Consider the following 25,623-nt stretch of genomic DNA (forward strand, 5'->3'; position numbering starts at 1 on the left):
TTAGTAAAGTGCTAAAGCTTATGTTAGACCATTCCATCCAATTTATTAGAGTGCTATACAAAGAAAACCCAGAGAGTATGCAAGTTCAATTAATGCAATTCAAATCGTTCATGTTGTTTCAAAGACTCTCAGCACCTGCCACTCACCTTTTAGTCCTGCTATCATGCGTTTCTAAAAAGTGCCTTTGGACCTCATGTTTGGAAGAATGATCGGCAGCTAGGGCTATATCAGCTGTGATGAGTCCTAAACTCACTGAGCCTGTTTCCAGCCAGTAGGCTCTGCGTAAAACCGCAGGCTGCAGTCCCGATCTGCTACTGTCCAGCTGCTCAATGTACTGTCTCAGCTGCACATCCTGAATAGCTGCACTAATGCCTTCACCTACAGCTTGGTTATGGAGGTTGCAATTTGCAAGTCGAATAGCACCCATCTGGAAAAAAGGTCAACAGAAATTAAATTAATGTGTGAATACAATTGCAGCCAGAAAATGTCAGGTTGGAATTGCATTTCCAATTATATAAGTAACAGCTTAAAAAAATCCTTTGTTTTTGCTTTTAAATTACCCTCGACACCCCCCCCCCAGCCCGGCAGAACTGTGATTTATTCACATTAGTTCCCATGGTGCTGATAACTGTCCTTTCTACGGAACACAACAACCTGCAGATTTTTAAATAAATACACCAGTCATTGCATTGTGCCCATATTGTTGATTATGCAAATGCAGTTGCTGGATCTCAGCAACTGGGTCCACACAAGGAAGTCCCACAGTTGTGCCACTTTGGGGTAATGATGGGGGGTGGTTAATTCTTGAAAAGAAAATAATTTTAATGTAGTAGAAAATAGATGGAATAAACAGAAGAACTTTAAACCATGTGAATCATCACTCAATTCCAAAGTACAAAGTCCCTTATGTGCTACATATCATACAATACATAATAAGCAGCAAAATACCAACAACAAGTTGATATGGCTAAAAGTAGACTGATGATAACATTTGTGGATTATATCATGCCCATGAGGACAGGATGTCAGCAGGGACCACAACTAATGACTCTGGACACTTGTAGAACCATCAGGTGATTCGCAACTTAAGCACAATCTGATTTGCACTAAATGATGTCCAAGAGACAATAAAATACTTTTTATTTAGCATGCAAAGACATTCAGTTTGGTAGACCAAGGTTTTGTATAAGAATAGTTTCTAGTTGTATAATGAAGTTTAATTTTTAAAACCACTCAATTCACTGACTACTGGTCATGGAGTGTTTACCTGAAGCATGTCAGCAAAAATATCTAAAATTAAATACATTACACATAAAACATTAAGAATATAACCTGCTAAAAAGGCAGTCAAAGCCCAATTCAACCAATACTCCTCATATCTATTAGACAGGGTTTCTATCTTTACTATACAACACTGAAAGGACAAACTACAGGGTCAAATGAATGACTTTGCCTATCTGTACAGTTACAGCTCCACAAAGTACAGGCATTTCATTCCAACAATAAAACCTTTGTTGCAAAAAGTATGCATACAAAATCAATTATGGTCCCCCTCAAATATGTTTAAATCTAACACTTCACATTGTTAATGCACATGCCTATTTAAGACCTAGGAAACTTATAAAAACCTACCTATAAAACCTGCTTACCTATAAAAACTTTAATGGCATTTGCATCAAAATATTGAAAAAAAAAAACAGAATACCTTGTAATAATTACTTACTTTAATGTTTGAAGCACAGCCATGTTCCACAATGTAAATATCTGCTCCATCTGCAGAAAGTCGCGTCATTCGATATTTAAGATCATCGGCTGGAAGACACGGTCCTGGATAACAGCTCAGCTTAGTGGACATAACAGAGAAGCAATGGTAAACATACAAGATCAATGACTATTCTGCCCTTGCCACTCATGTCTATGATTTACAATGCTTAGTGAATGGGCACTTAATGAGCACTTAAATTACTAATCTTTTCTTTTGCTACCATTTACCCGATGCTTGGAATTCCAGCGGTATAATTATTTAAATAAATATATGTGTATATATCTATATATAGGCCTATAGCAACCAATCAGATTCTAGTTATTTATTTAGTACGTTCTACAAAATGACAAATGGAATCTGATTGGTTGCTATAGGCACAGTTTAGTAAATATACCCCCCAGTGTGCTAGTTGATCTGGCTTCCCCTTGATAGGTATGGTAAATCTTTTTGTAATATACTTTTCCCCTGACATTTATAAAAGTGTTTATAAATAGACTGATATTTCCCTGGCCACATTCAGTGTGCTAAAATCCCTCCTTACTTAACTACTGCGGCAGGGAAACTACCTAGATTTACAGTAACCCCTGAACCTGAAACTACCATACAGTGAAGGGAACATTTAGTAATGGAATAGGTAAAACAGTGTTAGGGCTTGTTCACACAGGCACTTTTTCTTTTCTCACTCCATGCATTCTGAATGGAGCACTCACAAGGGGAAGTGAATACCAAACAACCATAGGGACCATTGATCATATGGCGAGAAGCATCAGTAGTTTACATGGGCAGCAGTAAAAATTGGAAGACACACCAAAATAGATGAGGTTTTAAAATGTCAAAACTTCTATTGCTTTGTTCAGTAGTCCAATTTTTACCGTTTCAACATGTAAACAGAAGATCACCAGTCATTGCATCACCAGTCTCCAAGACAGTTTAATATTCACTTCGCTTTCCTTCCTTAAAAATTGCTTTTAGAGTGGAACAGAGGAAAAAGGAAAACATGTCTGTGACATCAACCCCTTAGGGATAGGTCAATATGCCCTTAAGCACACTTGTGGATACGTGGCTATCATAACCAGCTGCACATGTATGCTTACAACTTTATGGACTTGTTTTTCTTAAACCATAAAAACGAATATAGAAAAAGAAATAAACCACACCAGTTCACAAAGCCCCCAAAAAGCTGAAAATTAGAAAGCATACCAACCTTGGCACTACAAAACCGCCGATCAATACCATGCTGGCAAATCACCACAGACTTTGGCCTCTCCATCTGGAACTCATTACACATGACATGGAACACAAAGGTCTGCCCCCAATCTAGCAGGCAAAGCAGCTGCAAGACAACAGGTTACTTCCATTGTAAGGACTATAGCAATGCCATCAGTACTGACAATATAACAAAACCCAGGAACATATTGGCACAGCTTGCCAATTAAAAAGATATTTATCCTTGCTGCTATTTAATCTACCCCCTCTGTCAGACCACATTGTTATATTTTGTAACTAGGCACAGGTTGCCAGCTTATATAATTTTTTCATTCACTATCAAGTACCCTAGATTTAGAGAAGCTGGGCTACAAATGTATCCCTGATTCTTAAATAGTAACTTTATTTTATTATCCTTTGTGTCAACATCCTTTAGTTACTAATGTTCAGGGATCACCTGCTGCATAGCTCTTTACAGTAAATAAGAAAAGTGGGCTATTTTTTCCCATTCTCACACACTCTTAAATCAATTTTCATCTTCAGCCAATTTGAAGAAAAGGTGCACAGCTGTGATATTTTTGTATGCACCGTTTAATAGCTGGTTCTGTCTGCTCACAAAACTATTTAATATTCCAGCAGCAAGGCCAGAATCATTACAGTGCAGAATGGGGAAAGTGAAGGAATGACTTGATTGAACTCTAAACAGATAGTTTACATCGGTATATATGGTTAGCTATTGCACAATTAACTAAATAAACTGAAACTTAAGGAAAGCCAGAATTATAAACAAGATCATTATGCAAAAATATGTAAAACTTGACCTCGACAGAACAAAAGACAATTCACATTTTCAAACATGTTATGGACTATTTCGATACTTCTTTTTCCCCCCAGAAATGAAGAGCCTCACACCACTAATGGGGTCTCGCTTCTGCATAGAACACACATTTTTTTTAAAGTATAGTACTAACTTTCTCATAAGACAGTTGAAATGACAAATTATTATTTTAGAAAGTACAGGCATACACTGCTCCAGTACAACACATAATTCAGAAATAATCTGCTTACTTACTTGTGGTGCAGTTACCATTGCAGTAAGAGAACAAGCCTGGACATCAATCAGCCATGCATACTCCAGAGTATCAGTACCTAGAGGTAGGCCTTCTGCAGAGAACATCGCATGTGCACGCAGCTGTAAGCCAGAGAGGCTAATATGCCCTTCTCGGAGCATCCCATCTACTGCCGGCCTCTGCAGCAAACATAATCATATAGCCCATTAAGGCAATGTATGGAATTCATTAATAGATACACAAAGCCCAGGCTTACAATGAGACATGAAACCACTGGACTCAAATATATATGTGTTGCAACTCAGCATATGGACAAGATTATCACTGCTCTGCAAAAGGGTTCAATACCAAAAATCAAAGGTGCCCGGTAAATTCACAGGTTCCTCCAGAAGTGAAAAATCATGTTAACCCTTTTCTGCAGTATATACAAGAGTGGGACTGCACCTGGCCTCCAAGTGGAGGTCACTGAGCTGATCTTGACTTCTGGTTCTTATATAAAATATATCTATTCCTTAAAGATTATATTGTGGTCCATGATCAGTGGACTCCTCATTGTGTTTGGGACTAGTGAGTGGTGATCCCCTATTTTTATCACTCTGGTACAACGCGAATATTATGACCGCACCACTTCTTAACTGACACAGTATAATGAAATCATCAATTAATAAGAACATACTGATGTCCTCAAGAAAAAAATAATTGATTAACTGTATGCATCACAAATCAACAACATTGTATGTACAATGAGAAATTGTGGAATTTAAGACCTGGTTCTGTTACTGTGGTGATTGTAAGGTATACAAAGTCTTCTTCAGTCTTAGTTATGGTTCTAGAAGCATGACAATCTAATCTAATTGTAACAGCTTTCACACACTTCTATGAGAGAAGGAGCAGTAATATTCCATATTGGTTCATTTTCTGAATTTGTGCTTACATAAGACTTTTCTGTCTCTTTATGTAAAAATAACTATATACATGTAAGTAGCTTATTTATATATTTCTACAACTGCTGTGCTTTGTTATATACACGTGTTGTTTTATGCTGTGGTACGAATGTCATGTTCTGCTAGGGTTTTTTCCAGCTAGAAGCTCAGAAAGTAATCACTACAGGGTGACAGGAGGAAAGTATTCCCCCTTCACTTCAATGTGTCACCAAGGGAGCAATTGAGTGTCATGAACGCAAGCGCTTTTCTAGCTTGAAAAATGCTAGCACTTTAGGCTCCAAACTGATCCCACCCTTAACAGACAAAAAAACTGAAGATAGATATATATTTGTGTCTTCCAAACTAACTGTCCCTTACTACTTGTTGAAAGGTGGTTCAAAATCTACTTCAAACACTGCAGTTATAATATAGTTTATTTTTCTCTGCCTGCTTTAAAATACATTTTCATTTAAACCACTACGTACAATGAAATAGATACAGCAGAATGAGCTCAAGACCCAGACTGGAAGGTTTATAATGTTTCTCCATTGACCCCATTTAGGAAAGTATAATAAAGACACTACTCTCGCAGAAAATAATTACTTCCCCGCTTGTCCCTTGATGTTCCTATACTTTCACCTCCATGCCACAAAGCAGTAGAAAAGCACTAATTGCCCTGTTTTCAAGTGTATTGTTTCTCTTCTGCTTATACTGTAAATGACCTAAACCTGACAATTGACTATTTTTTTTCTTGTCATGTGTGGGTTGGTTATGTTTTTAACTTAACACAATTAAAAAGCAAATCAACCCATTTTTCCACGTCTTATTCCCCAATTGATAATAAGAGCATTGGTGTTATGTTTTCTGCTATGCTGTTCTAATGAGAAAAGAAAAGCATATACAGCATCACTCTATAAAATGCCACACTTTTTAGAACCATCCTCACTTAACACAAGGTAAATTTTCATAATAAAAGTGTACATCCTATATTTTAAAATGTATATATGCTATATGTCGCAAACAGATATTTTCACTGTATGAATTTGTTTATTAGAAAGTGCAGCAAATTATATAACAAGGTTTTTATATAACATATATTCTTACAGATAGGCGTCTCCTTCTTTGAATAAAAGTATTATTTTACCTTATTAGCAAGATTAAAGGCAATGTGCCCTTTTAAAGGTTAAGGGCTGCCAATGTGGCCCCTGAAATGAATCAGGTTGACCATCACTGTATAACATGATGGATAACCAACCATATGGCCTGAGAAGCTTACATAATACAGGAAAGCCAATTCACACATAGTGCTGACCATGTGCAGTGCCAGATTAACACACGGTGCTACGGAGAAGACGGCATTATAAAGAGGGCGACTTATCGTGAAATTAATACATTGCAAAGCACTTTTGAGCTGAGAAAATACCTGACATTTAGTGTGGTGATATAAAGAGGTATTTCTACAAATAAAAATGCCAGACGCTAAATTAAATTTTTAAAACAACCAGCATCAGATAATATTCCTACTTCAACCTTATAAAGCACTGTTTTCTTGAGAAAAAATACTAAAAAAAAAAAAAGGCTGAAAATACCTGATAATTGTCATTCACAAAAATGTACACAGGGGAAAGCACAAGTTGAAGGAACGTCTCTCTGTACGTTTTCTTCATCTCAAAACAGAGTCTTTCAAGAAAAGCAGTTGGACATTCTGGCCCGTCATTACCACAGTGCTGAGAGTAAGAGAGATACACAGAATATTAGTCAATTCAACAAATGGAAACAGTGTTTTCTCTACAGATGTAGCAAATTTTAAACTGACATTTCATGCATCAGAAATTAATTGTATGTTATGTGTTAAATGTCAATTTAAATGTTGCTACATCTGTATATGTGCACATTGTTATTGCAGTATGATTATACATAAAGACATAGCATGTGAATGAACACCATTGCGTACATACAGTGGATGCAGCCATGTTGTGGGCTGAACCCATATTCATGGTAATACAACTTATCCATTGATTAAGAACTAGTCATGAAGCATTGTGTACATTTTAAAAGTCAAGTCTACTATATTTTACATAAATAACTCTCAATGATAAGAGCAAGAAAGAGCAAATCAAGGCATGCCAAGCTATGAGGTATGTAACTGACCTCTAGTTACTATGAGCAGGGTTCATATGACAGAAGAAAGATGCTTTTAGAGAAGCATTAAGGATAGGATAAGAAGTAAAATAATAGGATTTTTGTACGCACCGTAAAATCCGTTTCTCAATCGTTTGGGGGACGCATGAACAATGTAATGAATAGATTACATATGTTGTCTAACAGTTGATAAATTGTCTAATAGGATATACACGATCAATTACAGTAGAAGGAAGTTCAGTGGAGGTCACTGGTTCTGGCACAATACTGGTACAGTTTGATGGTTCTGCCGAAAGGCCATCATTTCAACCTCCTGCTTACCCTACCTGTCCACAATTTGAGAAAACACCTCTGGGTGGAGGGACCAAACCCCAAGATGAATGGCATAACGACTCAATTATTTGGCTTCCCAATTGTCCACCCTGGCATACAGACCACTGAAATGGCCGGGACCAGACGATCCGCCAATGGCATGATCTTGGCAGCCTCCTTCATAGTAAGGGGACTTCTGGTGGTTGACATATGCCAGCCGAGCTGTGCGATTGCAGCGTTTGTGCAGGCGAGACAGAAGAGGGGTAGAATTTGCTTTTATCAGGAGATCCGTCAACGTAAGGTATTACCATTACCCCTTTTTTTATCGAAAAATCAATGTCATGACCGCCATCACCGTCGTAAATACCCTTGGCGTTGTTGCCAGACCAAAGGGTAGGGCCTTGAATAGGTAATGAAACGTGTCCACCACAAATCTGAGAAGGTTGTGGTGGCCTTCCCATATAAGTATCTGAAGATGCGCATCTTTGCTATACAAGAATGCAAGACACTCGTTCCATTCCATGGCGTTGATGACAGATCGAACATACTCCATCCGGAAACTGGCTACCCTCAATTGTAAATTGAGGGATTTCAGATTCAGAATGGGGCAATAGGACAAATCCGGCTTTTGGACAAGAAAGAGGTTTGCTTAATAACCCAAACCTCTTTGCTCCCTTGGGACTGGGACAACCACTCTTGAAGATAACAGGGATTGAATGACCCCCTGAAGGGCCACTATCCTGGGAATGTCTCGTGGAAGGGGAGTAGACAGAAAATGCTGCAAAGGCGTCCCCAAAAGGTCTAGGATGTAACCTCTATCCACTATGCCCCTTACTCAGGCACATGGAGAAGGACTGAGCCACTGGTCCCGAAAGAGCAAGAGGCAAAAAGTTTTGGACAGGGGAAGAAGGAAGTCTTGTAGGCTGTTTGTCAGATTGCTTAAGTCCAGGACGCCGTCCCTTCCAAGCCTGCCTACCCCTCTGAGACACTACCTGAGTGGCAGAGGACTGACCTCTCATGGAAGCACCCTAAAATCTCCATCCCTTCAACTTAAGGGCAGTAACTGAAAGACAGAGCTTTTCACTACAGTGGCTTAAGAAACTGATCCATGATAGGGCAAGGCCTTCATGGATTCAGTATCCGCTACCCAAGCTCTGAGCCAGAGGTGCGTCTGGTGCCAAACAAACTCTGACCTGCACCCAGAACAGCATCTCCCAGGTATTCAGCCGCTTCCTTAATATGATCGACCAGCGGAGACAATCCAGATCGAGGCATCCCAGACTGGATGCAATCATTGAGAGAGGTGGCCCATTTTTCAACATCTTTGATCACCCATGCAGCCACCGCTATGGGGTGAAGCAAAGCACCAGATGCCCCCCCCCACCCCCTGTCTAACGGAGGAATCATCCTCCCAGGCTGTCAGGTCCTTATATTCGGAGTTTTCCTCAATTTACCCCCTTCCTCCTGAGGGGAGGGGTCTGAATCGGTCTACTAACTCCTGGATCTGGGGATGAGGCCTGGTGTTTACGCTATAGGAAGATGAAACCGCCAACATCTTTTCTAGGGAGGAAGATACTCTGACAAACACATGGACTGACCGTTTTAGGTTTTGCATCCAGGAAGGTTCCTGTGATCCCACTTATGCGTCAGACACTCGATGTCACACCTGTCCCAGAGGAGGGGTATCCATAGACTGAGCCCCTTAGAGGTGGAGTATGAAAAATATCATCACCTACAGTCCCATATCATGATGCTTCCTGTCTATGTTCCACAGTGGATCTTGCCAGTTCTCTAGCCCAGGTCGGGTGTATCACTGCCATATGAATGCAGACCCAGATCTTTACACTCACAAGCCGTGCATAGGCCATCCGGGCCATTCACTAGGCAACTTAGCTAGACACCTGTATTAAAGTAATTCTATCGTTTTAAAATAAGCATTGCCCAATCAATTGAATGTGTGTCCAAAGCACAAAGTGATTTATTTTTAACAGATGTAAATAGTCAATAATTTAATACATTATTATATCATGATAAAGTACAGTACAGCACAGCCAATACCAAAAGATAAGTACATACCAATGCAATCGCTTGCGCTCGCTTGCGCACCCACGGGACCCGATGGACAATATTCTGTATAGAATATTGTGTCAGAGTTGACTGAGCCCCAGTGAGATGCAGCTAATATATATACAGTCAGTGTTTCATTGTGAACAATAGAGATGACGTAGATTGTTTCTATAGGTCCAGACGTTGGGTGGGTCCAGGCCAGACAGGTAATAGGTTGATTCAATCTAAGTAATCCAAAGGTGGGGGTCTTCTCTCCAGGGGGTCTGCTCCTTTTCATAGCCAGTATCATACAAAGGTTTTACTCTCTAATATCAATAACTAAAGTATGCAATGTGCGATCTCTTCGCCGATTGCACCGGACAGCTGCTGATGATTAGGGCTTCAATATGATATCAGGCATGACACCTTTCCTATTACCTAAACCTTTAATAACACTACAATGTACATATAATCACTATATATATATATATATATATATATATATCTATATATCTATATATATATATATATATATATATATATATATATATATATATATATATATATATATATATATATATATATATATATATATATATAGACTAATAATAAACCGAATACTATCTGCTCCTGAATTACAGTGTAACAGAACCAATATGAAATGATATAAATAACTATCTGTTGTAATGCGAGTGTGTGCGTGCGTATTTTACCGTGCGAATGCACCACGTCACGTAACACGTGGCGTACGCTTCGCAATACGCACGGCAAACCAATATTAAACCAATATACTTTCGTTCATCCAATTATATGACTTCAACAGTCCACCCTTTGATAGTACAATAAACTATCACCTTAAAGATGTTATAAGCAGGATCTCAGTACCACGTTTCATTGTTATGTAATACAAATCCCCTTTGGTGTATGTCCACACTGTTTGTAGATCTAAACAAGTTATCATAAGAGAGAGTCTTAATCCTCTAAACGACTTCTTCTTTTACTATAAACCGTACACTTCTGGAGCTTGGAGATAACTTTTTGTATGCCCTTCAAGGGTGCAATAAAACACTTAATACATTATTTGGAAAGGTACATGGTACAGTAGAACGTGTATCAGCTATACAGAATTCTCTACTACAGTTCTTCAAGTTTAACAGGTTCTTCTGTCCAACGCATGTCTTTAAGCTCAGAATACATTTAAACACTTCATGTTCATCAATAGCATCATCCTATGTCTATCAATAATGTCATATGCAATCTCCTTCAGCTTGCGTTAATATACACACATCTAATAATGTCACCAGTTCTTTTCATCAACCCTTGTGGGCGGGCTATTGTCTGTTCGTTCTTCCCAGTCTCTCAATGCTCAGATTTAACAGTGATCGGCTTGCAAAGCATTGGGAGACTTCAGACTAAGGGACCTAGGTGTCCTACTTTTTCCCCTAGTGACCTCCCACCCATAGTTCAGGTACCTCAAGAATATTTAGTGGAAAGAGAACTAATCCTACTTGATATAATCACTGAGGCACGTGTGAGCACGCCCAGCACTTTGTTTGGTCTAAAACCTTACCCTCCCAAGAATGATAATCATTCTCAAGGATGCCTGCTCAAGTCCGAATATTACTGGACTGGCATCGCTGGGTGTGTCTCTTTTCTAACCATGGGGTCGCCGTACTTACGGACGTAATGCTACTCAGACAATAGCCCCTCGCACTTTCTCCAAGCTCCAAGGTTTCCAAATTTTCCTTTACCCCTGAATTGAATAGAGTAATTGGCCGGACTGATTATGCTACTAACTTCTTCCTCCCCAACACCTCCTTATCATTACCTGAACCAGTCTCTGTCACCTGCTAATAATCAAAAGAATTAACCGTCCTGAGAAGAGAGTGAAATGGGAGAACACAAAAGAGGATAAACTACAACTTCATGCTGGACAACAGTCTTAGCCTTTGGCTCAGGTGCTACTAACTGCATTCGAGGCCTTTCAGTACAGACTCATGAGTGCCCTTGGACCCTTCTCTGAGTGTTGGCCCCTCTGCAGTGGGTGGTATGGGCACCAGTGTGTCTCTGCTACCCTTGAAGCCGTGAGGCTGGTAGCCTACACCTGGTACCTGTCTGGCAAATAACCTAAGCTTAAGAAATTACTGCTCCACAACTTACTCTCCTGATCCTACATCCTGACAGTGTGACCTTTCAGGAAACAGTGTTTTGGACGTTCTCGGTTGCTGTCTCACTATTTACCTTCTCTCAAGGTCTAACCTAGCCTCCCAGTTACAATCTCATCTCACGAGGGGTCAAGCACATTTCAAAAACCGACAGGTTAGGAGTCTGCCCAGGGGTGATCTTTTAGTAGCGGGAAAGGACTAGTGGCACTTCAATCAAGTTCCAACTCTTATTCTATTCAATTCATTCTACCGAGTACCACTACTTTATGTTCACACTGGTTTATGGCTAACTGAAAGTATGTGATTTGTTACCACTACTCATACATTATACATCTATTATCAATAACATGAATACCCCTATCATCTATTATAACTCTAGGACTATCACATTAAATAACAAAAGCTTTGAGTATGAAACAGTAATACATTAGACACATTTCAATACACCTCTACCTAGACATATTTCACTGGTACACCTGTGTATACTTGAGGATCCTGCATGGTGGTAATTGGATGACGTGTATTTGTTTTACCTGGAGGAAAACCCATCAGCAGGAGGGATATGGGATGGCTCTATTGGTCTACCTTGTCCATCTCTCCAGAGTCCACCAGACTCCTCACCACATCTCTTCACCTTCCAGACAGTTTATCCCTCGGGTAACACAAATCTTCCTATATTAACCAATATGTGTATGCGTGCATGTGTGTTCACCTTTTTAAAACTAAAACAATACAACGAAAAACAAACAAAACATAGATTTGTTAGCTGTCACATAAAACCCTGTTGTCTATTTGACAGCTATGTTCTCCCTGGTGTGACAGCCCTGTATGGTTGTGCGTGTAAGTGTGGACCTTACTAGCAGCTACTTCAGTTGGTAACTGTGTCACTGTATAAAGTCCTCTATGTAGTGTCCTAATCATGTGCTGGTATTGCTATAAAACGATTTCTTAGTCACCTCAACATCGCCCTCTAGACTAGAAAAAATGCTAAAGACCAATGTATATCAATCGATTTTCCCTCTGCCAACTCACATGTCATTCTCAGTACCTCATATTCAGCTACTTGACTAAGTGGGAAAAGGCAAAGGGGTCTCTTTCTATAACACTTTCTTCAAATATAACAGTATCCAGTACATGCCTGTCTAACAGTGAAAATTATAAAACATGAAAATTCTACATTTTCTAGGGTTTCACATTATGTCGTATCTTGTGGTAAAAATCCTACTCCAATGTTCTACACAGAGATGCATATCTGTATGCCTATCCTCTAGCAATCTCCTGTCTCCACCCTTTGTGCATCCATAAAAAGGCACATTTTTGTACAGGAGGCACGAGCCAAAACAAAAAAAAACAAAACAGATATGCAATCTATAACACATGAATCGTATTTCCACAACAGAACCTTTCTGCTTAAAATCAGCAGTTTCTATACACATGAAAACAAAACCCCTGACTGTTTCTGTAACTCATATCAATCTAGTGTGTGTATCTCTGAATTTGTCTTATGTAAAAACATAAAAATATGTTTTAGCCCCATTGTTGAGACTGTCAGATTTTATCTCTACCAGAGCAGAGAGAGAGAGAGAGAGAGAGAGAGAGAGGGTAGAGAGAGAGAGAGAGGGGGTAGAGAGAGAGAGAGAGAGAGAGAGGTAGGGGGAGAGACTAGCGTTTGTGTAAAGAATGAGAAATAGGAAAGCAATGAATGATGGGAATACAAAGGTTTGAATACAAACATACATGTAGAAAGGGAGATTTTTTTTTACAACAAAATGACAGATGGATTGGACTCTGACTCTATGGGGAAATGGCTGTATTCATTCCACTGTTCCCCTTAGCTATTTGCTAACTATGACCCCTCCCCATACTTGACTAGGGGTTCTTATCAGTGCAATCCAGTGTCGTCCGTCATTTGTTCATTAAGAACTCGGTATCTCATTGACTACATACCTTTTCAACGGACTTTTCTAACTTATAATAGAGAAATGTGAAAATGTACTCTTAGTGACTCATATTTTCTCTGAAATACATAAAACGATATTTTGGAGCAAAGTATGTACATACTTCATTGTTGGATAATGATTCTCAGCCAAACAAATTATCATGAGTCACTGCAGCCTAAAACAAAAGAGTGTTCCAATTGTCTATTGTTAATTAGTCTTTCAAGAGTAATTCTTATATTTCTCTATCTCACCCCTTTTAAACACTTGTCTATACTTCTTTTGTGTCCCTTTTATCTGTGAAAAGAAAAACAAGATAGTTATCTTAAAACAGCAAACAAAACAAACATTTCTATTCTTTGCCGTCGGCTAGCGATTTAGGAAAACAAACATGTGACAACATAAAACGAACAAACAAAATCAACAAAGATTACTTTTAAAAAAATAAGTTTCTTTCTACATTTTGCACCTTAATGCTCACCACAGATTAACTCTAGAGTCGGCTATATTTCTCCCCCAGAATATTAGTTGTTACAGAGTGTGCAATCAATTAAAGGGGAACCTCTGAGAGAAGTGTACGCCTCCTTTGTGGATGTCTATGTGATTTCCAACCCAGGTATTCATTCTTCTCTCTACACAGTTCCTACTCATGTGTCCCTTCTTATGGCAGTAGAAGCACGTCCCTGTCATGTCTGCACAATGTTTTGCTAGGTGTCCTATTTTATTGCCTTGAAAACACTTCCTCAACTCGTGTTGTTTCTCTTCCTTTTTACAATCTTTCCTAATGTGTCCTTCTTCTCTGCAATTGTAACATCTCACTATTCTGGGTTTCCTGTTATGTGGGTTGTATTCTGGTGGTCGTGTGTGCAGTCCCTCTAGTGCTGGGATACTTATCATCATTACCCTATCACTTAGTGTCTCTTTCTGTTTGTTTATACTTTTATCATGTTCTATAGCTGACTCCCTGAGAGCACTTACGGTGGTTCCTTTCCAGTATGGTAATGAAGTTTGCACCCTTCTTTTTAAGTTTTCCCTGAGGCCATCCATTAGAACTTTAACAGCAACCTCTCTGTAATATGGATTATCTTTTATATCTGGTACCCCAGTATATTTTCCCATTGCTATCAAAGCTCTGCAAAAATAGTCTGCTGCATTTTCACTATCTTTTTGCTGGATACTAAAAATTTTACTCCAGTCCACTATCACTGGGAAATATGTGGCCAACTGTGTGATTATATTTCTAATATTGTCCTGATTATCATCCTCGGTTAAGGATTCATCCTCCTCCAACATACAATCATTAATGAACTTTTGTATATCAGTATTGAGAGGAAGACAGGCCTTCAATAATACTCGCCAATCTTTATTAGTTGGCTCATACACATTACCATAATATCTAATAAACTGCTGACATTTGGTCAAATGTTTCCTAGGATCAGGGAAATCAGACAAAATTGAAAATGTTTCAGACCTAGTGCATGGATCATGCTTTGCTACATGTTTTAAGGGAACATCACTATTCCTGTCTGCTTTCCCATTGGGAACTGCTGCTGTGCAGACAGGATGTAAGTCTACCAAATCACTGAAACTAGTTGCTGAAATTGCTGCTGCAGTAAAATGGATGTCTCCCCCTGTGTTAACCTTTTCATTACTCTCACCACTTTCAGCAGCTGCCCCTGCTGGTGGGACCGTTCCTCTTCTTTGTCCTGAAACATTACTTTTAACGTTACTTAAAACAACATACAAGTTACTAGTTACAGTTTTTACATTTTTGGTATTGGCTGTACTTCCCGCCCCGACCGAATTTATCGGGGGCGTGTTTGCGCTCAGTTCGCCATGCTTTGCAACGCACACTTCCGGAATGCTTGTTTCCGGTACGCTTACTTCCGCTGTGCGTTCGCTGCTCTGCCACGTGTTACCTTCCATTTGCCACGATTTTAAACAATGATTATGTGCATTTCTCACTTTCGTTGACTTAATCAACCGTACTTTATCTTTTACGGTATTTAGCACCTCTGCATTAAAACTCCCTGTTGTTGGGAAAGGCCTATCACAATCTTTGGTCATTTCGACCCACGTGTCACAATACACAGTTGCGTATGCACCATATTTTGCACACATGAGAAATCTTGCTGACTCAATAAGACCTTCCTTAGGCAGTAAACTGGCAATCTCTAGCGTATGCCTAGCACCCATGTTGCACAATATACTTTCTACCCGGAACACAGACACACCGCAATGCTCTGTTCCTTCCGGCAAAATGTGAAATACAGACACACCGCAATGCTCTGTTCTTTCCACTAAATAATTTCAACTCTGTCGCTATACTCACCGCTAGAGATCTATAATGCTCGGTGAACGTATTTCCTTTAGCCGCGCTCACTCGCTTTTCTCGCCCTTGGCGAGGGTCCCTAATACAGAAATATCACTGTGGGCCCCAAGGGCTATCAGCTCCTCGATACCCTGGCTCAACCACAAAAATCTGCTGAGTTTATTATCGCTGGGAGCGCAAGTTAATACAATCAACCTGCCTTTCCAGTATAATTCCTCCTAGCTGCTTCACCAATTCGCACTAACGGTGCGATCGGATCGCACTGCCTACCAATACTAATTATTAGCAAACCTTGCGATCTATTGGTAGCGCTTTTGCGAAAACTTCGTTTTCGCATTCGGTATACCTGCCCTGTATACCGTCCTTCAGTTGGGCAATCCGCCTCGTCAGACAGCAACTGAGCACCTCAACAATAAAACAGTGTATCTACGTTACAACATCACACACTATACACCTTTTCTGCGCAGAAAATCAAAAGTTCCCAACAACAGTAATAATACCTCAGAGGCTTTCACAAGTAATTATACTATACACGTACAATAACTATCAAAACGATTGTTTAACCACGTGGCAAGTCTACCGGAAGTTCGCGTACGCACAGCAGGAAATACACATACGCTAAGCAATGCAATACAGTTAAAACGCACAATGACAGAAAAAAGAAACAGTTTTCTCTTTTGTCCCTAGGTTCTAGTTAGCGTGCCCTAGATAATGCAAAACGGACATTCGGTTTCACAACACAGAGTAAAATTCAGGTTTTGAACACAATGTGTTCTTACCCGTTTATGACGCGTCTCCACCCTTTGTTGAGGAACCGAAATCCGTTGGTCTTGCGTATCATCGGCAACGAAACCTCCAAAGCTCACGAGCCCCCAAATTATTAAAGTAATTCTATCGTTTTAAAATAAGCATTGCCCAATCAATTGAATGTGTGTCCAAAGCACAAAGTGATTTATTTTTAACAGATGTAAATAGTCAATAATTTAATACATTATTATATCATGATAAAGTACAGTACAGCACAGCCAATACCAAAAGATAAGTACATACCAATGCAATCGCTTGCGCTCGCTTGCGCACCCACGGGACCCGATGGACAATATTCTGTATAGAATATTGTGTCAGAGTTGACTGAGCCCCAGTGAGATGCAGCTAATATATATACAGTCAGTGTTTCATTGTGAACAATAGAGATGACGTAGATTGTTTCTATAGGTCCAGACGTTGGGTGGGTCCAGGCCAGACAGGTAATAGGTTGATTCAATCTAAGGAATCCAAAGGTGGGGGTCTTCTCTCCAGGGGGTCTGCTCCTTTTCATAGCCAGTATCATACAAAGGTTTTACTCTCTAATATCAATAACTAAAGTATGCAATGTGCGATCTCTTCGCCGATTGCACCGGACAGCTGCTGATGATTAGGGCTTCAATATGATATCAGGCATGACACCTTTCCTATTACCTAAACCTTTAATAACACTACAATGTACATATAATCACTATATATATATATATATATATATATATATATATATATATATATATATATCTATATATATATATATCTATATATATATATATATATATATATATAGACTAATAATAAACCGAATACTATCTGCTCCTGAATTACAGTGTAACAGAACCAATATGAAATGATATAAATAACTAACTGTTGTAATGCGAGTGTGTGCGTGCGTATTTTACCGTGCGAATGCACCACGTCACGTAACACGTGGCGTACGCTTCGCAATACGCACGGCAAACCAATATTAAACCAATATACTTTCGTTCATCCAATTATACGACTTCAACACCTGGAACAGGTGAATTACATCACTGAGCTGGCCCTGGCAGCTTTGGATCTGGAACTCGCCTCTATTTCTGACATAATGTTTAAGTAAGTAGTAATAATATATATACAGAATTCAAAGATAGAGACATAGATGGAGTACAGTAAAGATGAGACAAAAGTACCTATATCAACTCAGCATAAAATACAGTGACACACAGCTACAGCAGTCAAAACAGTACACAGGCAAATAGAAGTTTCCTTCAGGTAGAAGAAGTGATTAGGCACTGCAGAGGCAAGGGAGCAGTGAGGAAATGGCGGCCTTTTACTCTTAGAAAGGCCGGCAAGAGGGAAGGTGCCATCCTCTACAGAAGAAGCATCTCCTCCCCTTATGTCTGCCTGTATTTGTTAAGCTGGTGGGAGCTGTAACTGCTACAGCCCCCTACCAGTCAGTTTGTCCAATGCTACCTGCCATTCCAACACAGTCTGCTCTGTCTTCGTCTGTACTGAGACAGGAGCAAGTGGGGACCGCCGGCAGCTCCGTCTCAGCAGTGCTAGGATGACTGGAGCTGCATGCCACAGCTCCCTGTTACAAGCGACCAGGTGACCCTTTTATCGGAAGCTAGAAATGGAGATTGGGGGCGGCAAATAAGCGCCTTCGGCACACTCCCCATCTCACACTGCTAACGTTAAACAGAATTAAAATAAATTAAAATTAATAAGATAAAAGGCTATACTAAAAAAGTGCTCTACTCCGTTGGCACTTATTAAAAAAACGTACTTCTTTCGTCCAGGGGGCATAGAGGGTGGGGGCACAGCGCCCTCTATACCCCATGGTTGTCCCAGAAAAATGGTTTTTGGTAACACGCTAGTAACATAGAATGGGTATTATAAAAACAGTGAAGGCAAGCAAGACACAATAAAATAGATAGTACAGGTGTACATATCCTCTTAATTTTCAGAAGAGTGTCTATAACTAATTTAAAACAATTTCCATTAGCAGAGATCTCATTCAAAAAGGTAATTGATGAATATAATTTCCTACATTGCATCTTTACTTTCCATTGACTGTTAATAAGTAAAGCAGTACTATATACTTACTACTGGTAGTTTGGCATGGACTTTGTACACATTGATCAGTACAGTAATATCCCACGGCCTCAGAGTAAGTGGGTGAATGGATTTAGTTGCCTGATCATGGTCTCTCTTGTCGTTCTCCATTCCTACCGCAGTCCAGCCAGAGCTGGAAGAAGTGGACATTGACAACACAGGGCTGGAAATGACTTCTTCAAAGTCAGTGTACATGTCGTCTTCTCCAAAGTAGTTTTCCTAACAAAGTTTAGAGAGAACACAGATATAAAAATGGAAACAAAGCTTAGCATCGAAATGTAAGATATGACATAACCACTAAAAAACATCCAATTCTCTGTTTCACATTAAAATACGGAGAGCTTGGCAGTCCTAAAAATATAGGCTGAGGTTCAGCTGTCTGTACTGGAGTAACAAAGGCATGTAAGGTTCATATATTAAAACGTAAGTGTTAGATTTTAAGCCCTCCTAACATTTTTGGAAAGTATACAGATTTGGATTCGATTTTGTGTACCCAAAAACCCATTACATCATATTTGTATAAAGTAAATGGAAATGATTTTGCCCTAATTGGACAACTGCTTACGTTTACTGTAAATATCAAATTATTAATACCAAAATAAAAAAGTGCAACTGTGTCACCCTAGGCCAGGACATGTGCGTTCTATCCACAAATCCAGGTTTTTAAACACAAAATGAATGCTTGGCACATATGTATACATATAAGAAGACACTTTAGATAACAATTTTGGAACAACATGAGAAAAAAAAAAAAAAAAAAAAAGAGCACTTGGTAAACATTTGCCATTATATAAGAGGTATGTAATTAAAAAGTTTGAGTAACCCGGACAGATTTTTAAATATGGCTTTAAAGACATGAAGGGATTTTACAATTGACAAATTATTAAAAGAACCACTAAAGAGGGATCCTTTTTGCTACAAAATGATGCTGTAAACTGCACCCAATCCTTGGCAGTTTTTTGGATATAAAATTTCAAAGAGTGCAGCTTTATGTATTATGCTACAAAACACATTGACATAAAAAGGGAATAATAATAATCCAAATGCTATCAGAAATTGGAGACAGCAACTTAATAAGTCAATACAATTAGAAGACAGAAAGGTTGCAATTTAAAAGAAGGATACCTGGAGAAGCCAACAATCAAAAAAGTTAGAAAACAGTGGGGCATATTCAATTAAGCTGCTATATTGCGACTAGCGTCAACACATTACAGCAACACCACGGACTTCCGTTTGCACCCCATAGAGTTGCGAAGGGAAATCCACGATGTTGCGGCACCGTATTGACACTTTAAATGTGCAACCGCGCGTAGTTTGTGGATTTGAAACAGTTACAGTCCTGGCTTAAATAAAAAGTTTCCATTATGCCAAAATCAGAGAGCAAATAAAATTATTAGCACTCTACACAGAAAACTCAAATGCTCAAAAGTGAGAACATGAATTATATCTCAGCTTGTTCCTAAGCAAAATAGGGAGGATGAACTCCTTATAATAATTATTAGATATACCTATCTCATACTGAAATGACCGGAAAGACTATATGAAATGAGATGCTGAAGATTCCTAGCAGCTATATAATATGGTGTATCACACAACAGGCATTACAATGATTAAACATTGGTTTTCCTTGTGTGTTTTGTGAAGTGTAGTGGAGAGACTTTTCATAATCTGTTACACAATAAATCAATAAACAAGGGACACATGGATATAGAGTCATGCCCAACAGTGACACTTTGTAGAAACAAATCATTACGAAAATGCTTCAGGATATCTTGTGATACATGTCCTGTCTGAAGTCTTTTCAGCTTCGATAGACTAAAGACTTAACGGATGTCGAAGCTGCATTCTATGTACTGTAGAACATTAAGATGTGACTCTTAATAAGTCGGAAACAAGGATTTTCCATTGAACTGGTCCCAACAGCAAAAATGCATTTACTGCCATCCAAACAACTGCACACCAAAGTAAAAAAGACAACATTGCAGTTAATCGCCAACATCTATCTTTTATATGCTTTGCAATAAATGGGGATAGGGACACTTAAATGGATTAAAGAATTCAATGAGATTCAATGCCATTATGTCTAGAATATACAGTTCTATATTGTGGAGAATAGAGACTTATGAGAACATGAATACAAACAAGCTACCAAAAATCCCAAACAATTCAAAACAATAAAAATGCACAAAAAATGAGCGCGGTCATTATTTCAGCTCTCATTCTGAGTCAGGTTAAGGAATGTTCTGGCCACTTTGAAGCAACGGTTCAGAACTTCAAAAACAGACATAAAAAAATCCAGTGTGGAATGAATGAATAAATTGCCTCCCAGGAATAAGCTAACACTGGCTACCCTTTAGTGAGCATTAGCGTGTCTAAGGTGAGTGAACAATAGCTGCATGGCTTGCAAAACAGTAAAGGAAGAGGACATTTCACCACAAAGAATGGCATTTAAAATAACGAAAGGATCTATTAAGTAATATTTCATAGGTGCATACATTAAATATTGTTTTATAAGTATAAAATGATTCTACAATTAAACTGTTTTATTCCATTATTGTTCACACATGTAAGTGAATTGGCTTGGTGGGCATAGAGTTATAAACAATCCTAAAATTGTTCATGATTGAGAATACAGGATGGCCAACCGTTGCTCATTCTTTCTAACAAATATCATTGTGTTGTTCTACTGACGTCTGTAACAAACCTGCACTGTTGTGCTACTTAAAGGCAGACTGCAATGAAAACACTTGATCTTGATCCCCTGTCTTTACAGGACTTAGTCAATGATTTCACATGTGTCAATGCTGGCCTGACTTTCAAAAATAATTAATTAGAAACTTATTCTACAATAGCATTGCAGGTCTACAGGAGATCAGTCATATATTGCCCTGTGGGGGCGAGCTATTTTAGAGTGAAAAAGCTTTGCAAAATATTGTGAACAGCTGTAGTTTTGAAATTGAATAGAAAGCAATGGGAAAACAAAAAGTAATTTAGTCAGAACAGTCCTACAGCTGAATACTGCAAATGCAGCAGTCCGGGCCATAATAACGCTTTTAGTTCCAAGCCCACTGATTTTAATTCCACTCTTAAAACTGTACTCAGAAATCCAGCAGCATATGAAAAGGAGCAACTGCTCCCTGCAGAGAGCTACAAAACAGGATTTGAGGAAAATATGAACAATGCTTTTAATTAATTTAAGATGATTGTTATGGAAAGGAGAACCTTGGAGAGGCCATAAACCAACAAAAAGGGCACAGAAGACACAAAATAAAAAAAATCAATGGAGTCTTGAAAGGAAACGTCATTGTTCAGGTAACACGACAACACTTTCAGAAGTCTCTAAAACATTTATAAGGTAAAATATGCGTACAGGACTTGACAGCAAAAAGCCATCAGTGATGGATATAATCTACAATACACATTGCCGTGCTTAGCTTTGAGATAACAATCATACGAGAAAGCAATCGCTACCTGGCACGAGACAGACATGTACAGTACGCATTAAAACAGCGATGGATCTACATTTAGCACAGACAGTAACACAGCAGATATCATGGAACACAAAAGATGCAGCATGCAATTATGACAAATCTATGATACGTCCTTTACTATAGCAACTTGGAGACAGCACATTAAAAGCTTATAGCTAATTATGTCTTTTCAGATACTGGGAGATACACTAGAGGCCAGCTTTGCCATGTAATGAGACGCTATATGCATTTTTATACAATATTCTCTAAGTGCCTTCCATATTCTGAGAACCGGCAGAAACATACGCACAACTGCTCACAGACATGCCATTTGCTTCATAGCTTTACAGAAAAAAACATCACCCCAGACTCTCTCTCAAGGGCGGTTTATTCTGTTTCACAAAAACCATGTTATATTTGGTGACTGCTAAAGGACCGATGAGAAACGGTTAGATGGTTTGTCACATTTCTAGGTGATGCATGCAAGTAAAACTTAGAAAATAAAGACAGCATACCTTTATTGACAGAAAGGCCATCAAGAGGGGCCCATAAAAAACAACTTGTGAGTCAGGGGACAGCTCCAGCTCAACGTGCAGCTTATCAGGCGGTAACTCTGAGGGATCCACAGTAGTTCGGCTAGAAGCAGTGGGAGAGGTAACTCTCTCTGATGTTCTCTGACAAGGCCTCAGCATTGATAGCATGGATTCCTCCATTTCTGACACTGGCAATGAGAGTGGTAAATAGACATGGTTTTTAGTAAAGCTAGAATTAACTGTGCCTCTGGGATTACATACATAACAAAAAGCTTGATTTCACATAGCACAGTAAAAGTGAAAATCCTTAAAGTATAAAAACCCTAATTTAAAAGAAAAAAAGCAAAAACTTACATGACTGCTTCAGTTGCTCATCAGTCTTTTGTGGATAAATTGGATGCCAGGTATACTCAATGATTAATATTACAGAAGGGACAGTCCAGCACTCCACCCACCCGGACCTTTGTATACAGGATATAAAATAGGGGTTACATTGTTATAATGTCGCAAGAGAAAAGGATGCTGTTCCTGTCCATGGAGACAACAATGAATCAGTGAAGATGATAAAAGAGGAAAGGGGGAAATGGTGTGTGTGTAATGGTCACATTGTACAATAAGGATAGTGGGTGCTGGTTGGCATTTCCAGCTAAACAGACCTTACCCTGCTTGTGTTACATTTCTCCACTTTGGTTTGCAGTTTTTTTGGCCACTGTTGTTTTCTGCTGAGCTGCAGGAGTCGGGACTGGTTTTGTTTAGATGACAGTCTTTCACCAATGTAAGCAGTGAATATTTACTGGGGTGACAGTCAGGTAAAAACAAATGGAGGTCCACATCTCCTCCCTAAAATGTAAACAGTACTAGTAAATACAAGATTGTAATCATGCTTAAATAACATGAAGTTTTGAACCTACCATTATCTATAAATCAACCAAACGTAAGCAATTTACCAAAAGAGAAGTAATTGTTTATAAATTCCTACATTGTTTTATTACTGTGTTTGCTTCAATTGTACAGTGCTGCAGAGTATGCTGGTGCTATATAAATAAATATTATTAAATAATAACCTAAAATAGAAAAATGGCTATTAGCAATGCAGCAACAGCACTTTTCTAACATTTGTATACACATGAATACCATATAATTTTGTTTATTTTGACATCTATAAAATCAGTAGAAACAGAAAAAAAAAATCTAGTATCCTGAGCGCAATTATAACAAAAAAAAACCAAAACAAACAAAAACAGCACCACAGACGTACAAACGAAATATCTATATCACGGTTTCATGTTTACTCTCTCACTTTCTGAATACTCCCCAGCAATGTTTACAATGCACAATACAGTAAGTGTTGTTAAACCAATTGTTAACTACTAGGCTCTTGCTGAAAAGGACACAGAAAACGCTGCATTGTTAGGACCAGTGCCCAGTGTGGACAATAAAACACCAATAAGTACATTGTTCACAAGAAGTGATTAACTTTTTTCTGCATTGTATTTTCTATTACTTAAAACAAAAATGGACAACTTTAAATGACAAACATATACAGTAACAGAATATTTAACTTTAAAACATTAATTGTGAATACAATTTGATCGTGGACTTCTATATTACAATCATTATCACTTGAATTTCATCTTCTGGCCTGAGTTTTGTAATCATGGACTTTTATTTAGCAATCTTACAAAACATACTTTTTAATTTGACCCAAAATGTGCCGTTTGCCATACGTTTGTATAACCATTTTATTGTTTGTGTTAATATGATGGCAATATAATAATAGTGAAATGTTTGATAGGCTTGGATGATGTCCTTCCACACTGTGATTGTCTAATAGTAATTGCTATGGTTCCACGCATTTTATTCTCTTGTGGCTCCGCTGCTTTCTTCTACAGGTCCTGAACCGTATAAAATGTTTCTTCAAACCACTAGTCTTTTGATAATAAAGAAAATGACACTTACTCTTAGGGAAAATCTGGTATTACACGTGGTTGGTACAAAATCCGTAAATGGCAGCGCAAAATCAATGTTTAATGTTTCTCCACAGGCCGCCAGATACACTAAAAGAACATAACAAAAAAGGTCTATAAAATGAAAGGCAGAAGCCATACAGAAGATATTGAGCACTTGATAAAAATAAAATAGGCTTAAGATAACAAAAAGCATAATATTTATATTGTATATGGGAAGTTGTTTGCGATTGATTTATTGCTTAGCTTTGAGAAAAATTCTAGTATCACAGAACTCTCGAATAATACACAAATGCATACAATACAAAGGAAAGCAGGGCATGGAGACATTTCATAATGTGAATTAAAGCATTTAATGTGTATGTTGTATAAAGGAGTCATGTAGATATGTTATTATTGTGATATACAAAAAACAGCATAGACAACCGCTCAACTTTAATAAGAAAAGTGATACTTAACTTCCTCACCCAAATAGCCTAACATAAATGGATGGCACCATCTGGAATACCAGTGTTTATAAGAGGCTATGACTGCTCATAGCAGTATTAATGAAATACCTATAGACAGCAATAGTTGTACCGTAATTTGCCATTTGGGTTTAGAGGCATAGTGGAGCTCTCATTTGAATCATAGAAGAACAGTACTTTCCCTATTGTAAAACACCATATTTTTCCACAGCATTGTTTTTACCGTGGTGAAAAGATACGCTATATATTGTCTATTTACCATTAATTTGTTTATAGGGAAACGAAGGAATCAAAATCTCATCTGTAAGCCAAACACCACAATAAAACACATTAACACATTATTTATAAGCACTGCACAGTGTCCTAGAAACCGCCACAATATCAGGTAGT

General features: G+C 38.5%; 1 protein-coding gene across 12 annotated transcripts in view; it reads right to left on the minus strand.

The window, feature by feature from the left end:
* The window catches only part of BLTP1 (bridge-like lipid transfer protein family member 1), a 216,124-nt gene that overhangs the window by 131,119 nt on the left and 59,382 nt on the right, over positions 1-25,623 (minus strand). For all 12 annotated transcript variants that reach the window (XM_075200283.1, XM_075200257.1, XM_075200247.1 and 9 more), the window contains exons 16-25: positions 24,759-24,856; positions 23,461-23,639; positions 23,154-23,260; positions 22,782-22,987; positions 18,788-19,015; positions 6,554-6,691; positions 4,044-4,220; positions 2,970-3,098; positions 1,724-1,843; positions 147-427 (exon numbers count right to left, since the gene is read on the minus strand). In XM_075200283.1, coding sequence (XP_075056384.1) covers positions 147-427; positions 1,724-1,843; positions 2,970-3,098; positions 4,044-4,220; positions 6,554-6,691; positions 18,788-19,015; positions 22,782-22,987; positions 23,154-23,260; positions 23,461-23,639; positions 24,759-24,856 — 1,663 coding nt within the window. The remainder of the gene's footprint in view (positions 1-146; positions 428-1,723; positions 1,844-2,969; positions 3,099-4,043; positions 4,221-6,553; positions 6,692-18,787; positions 19,016-22,781; positions 22,988-23,153; positions 23,261-23,460; positions 23,640-24,758; positions 24,857-25,623) is intronic.

The sequence above is a fragment of the Mixophyes fleayi genome, chromosome 1 (assembly GCF_038048845.1).
Source record: "Mixophyes fleayi isolate aMixFle1 chromosome 1, aMixFle1.hap1, whole genome shotgun sequence".
Lineage (NCBI taxonomy): Eukaryota > Metazoa > Chordata > Amphibia > Anura > Limnodynastidae > Mixophyes > Mixophyes fleayi.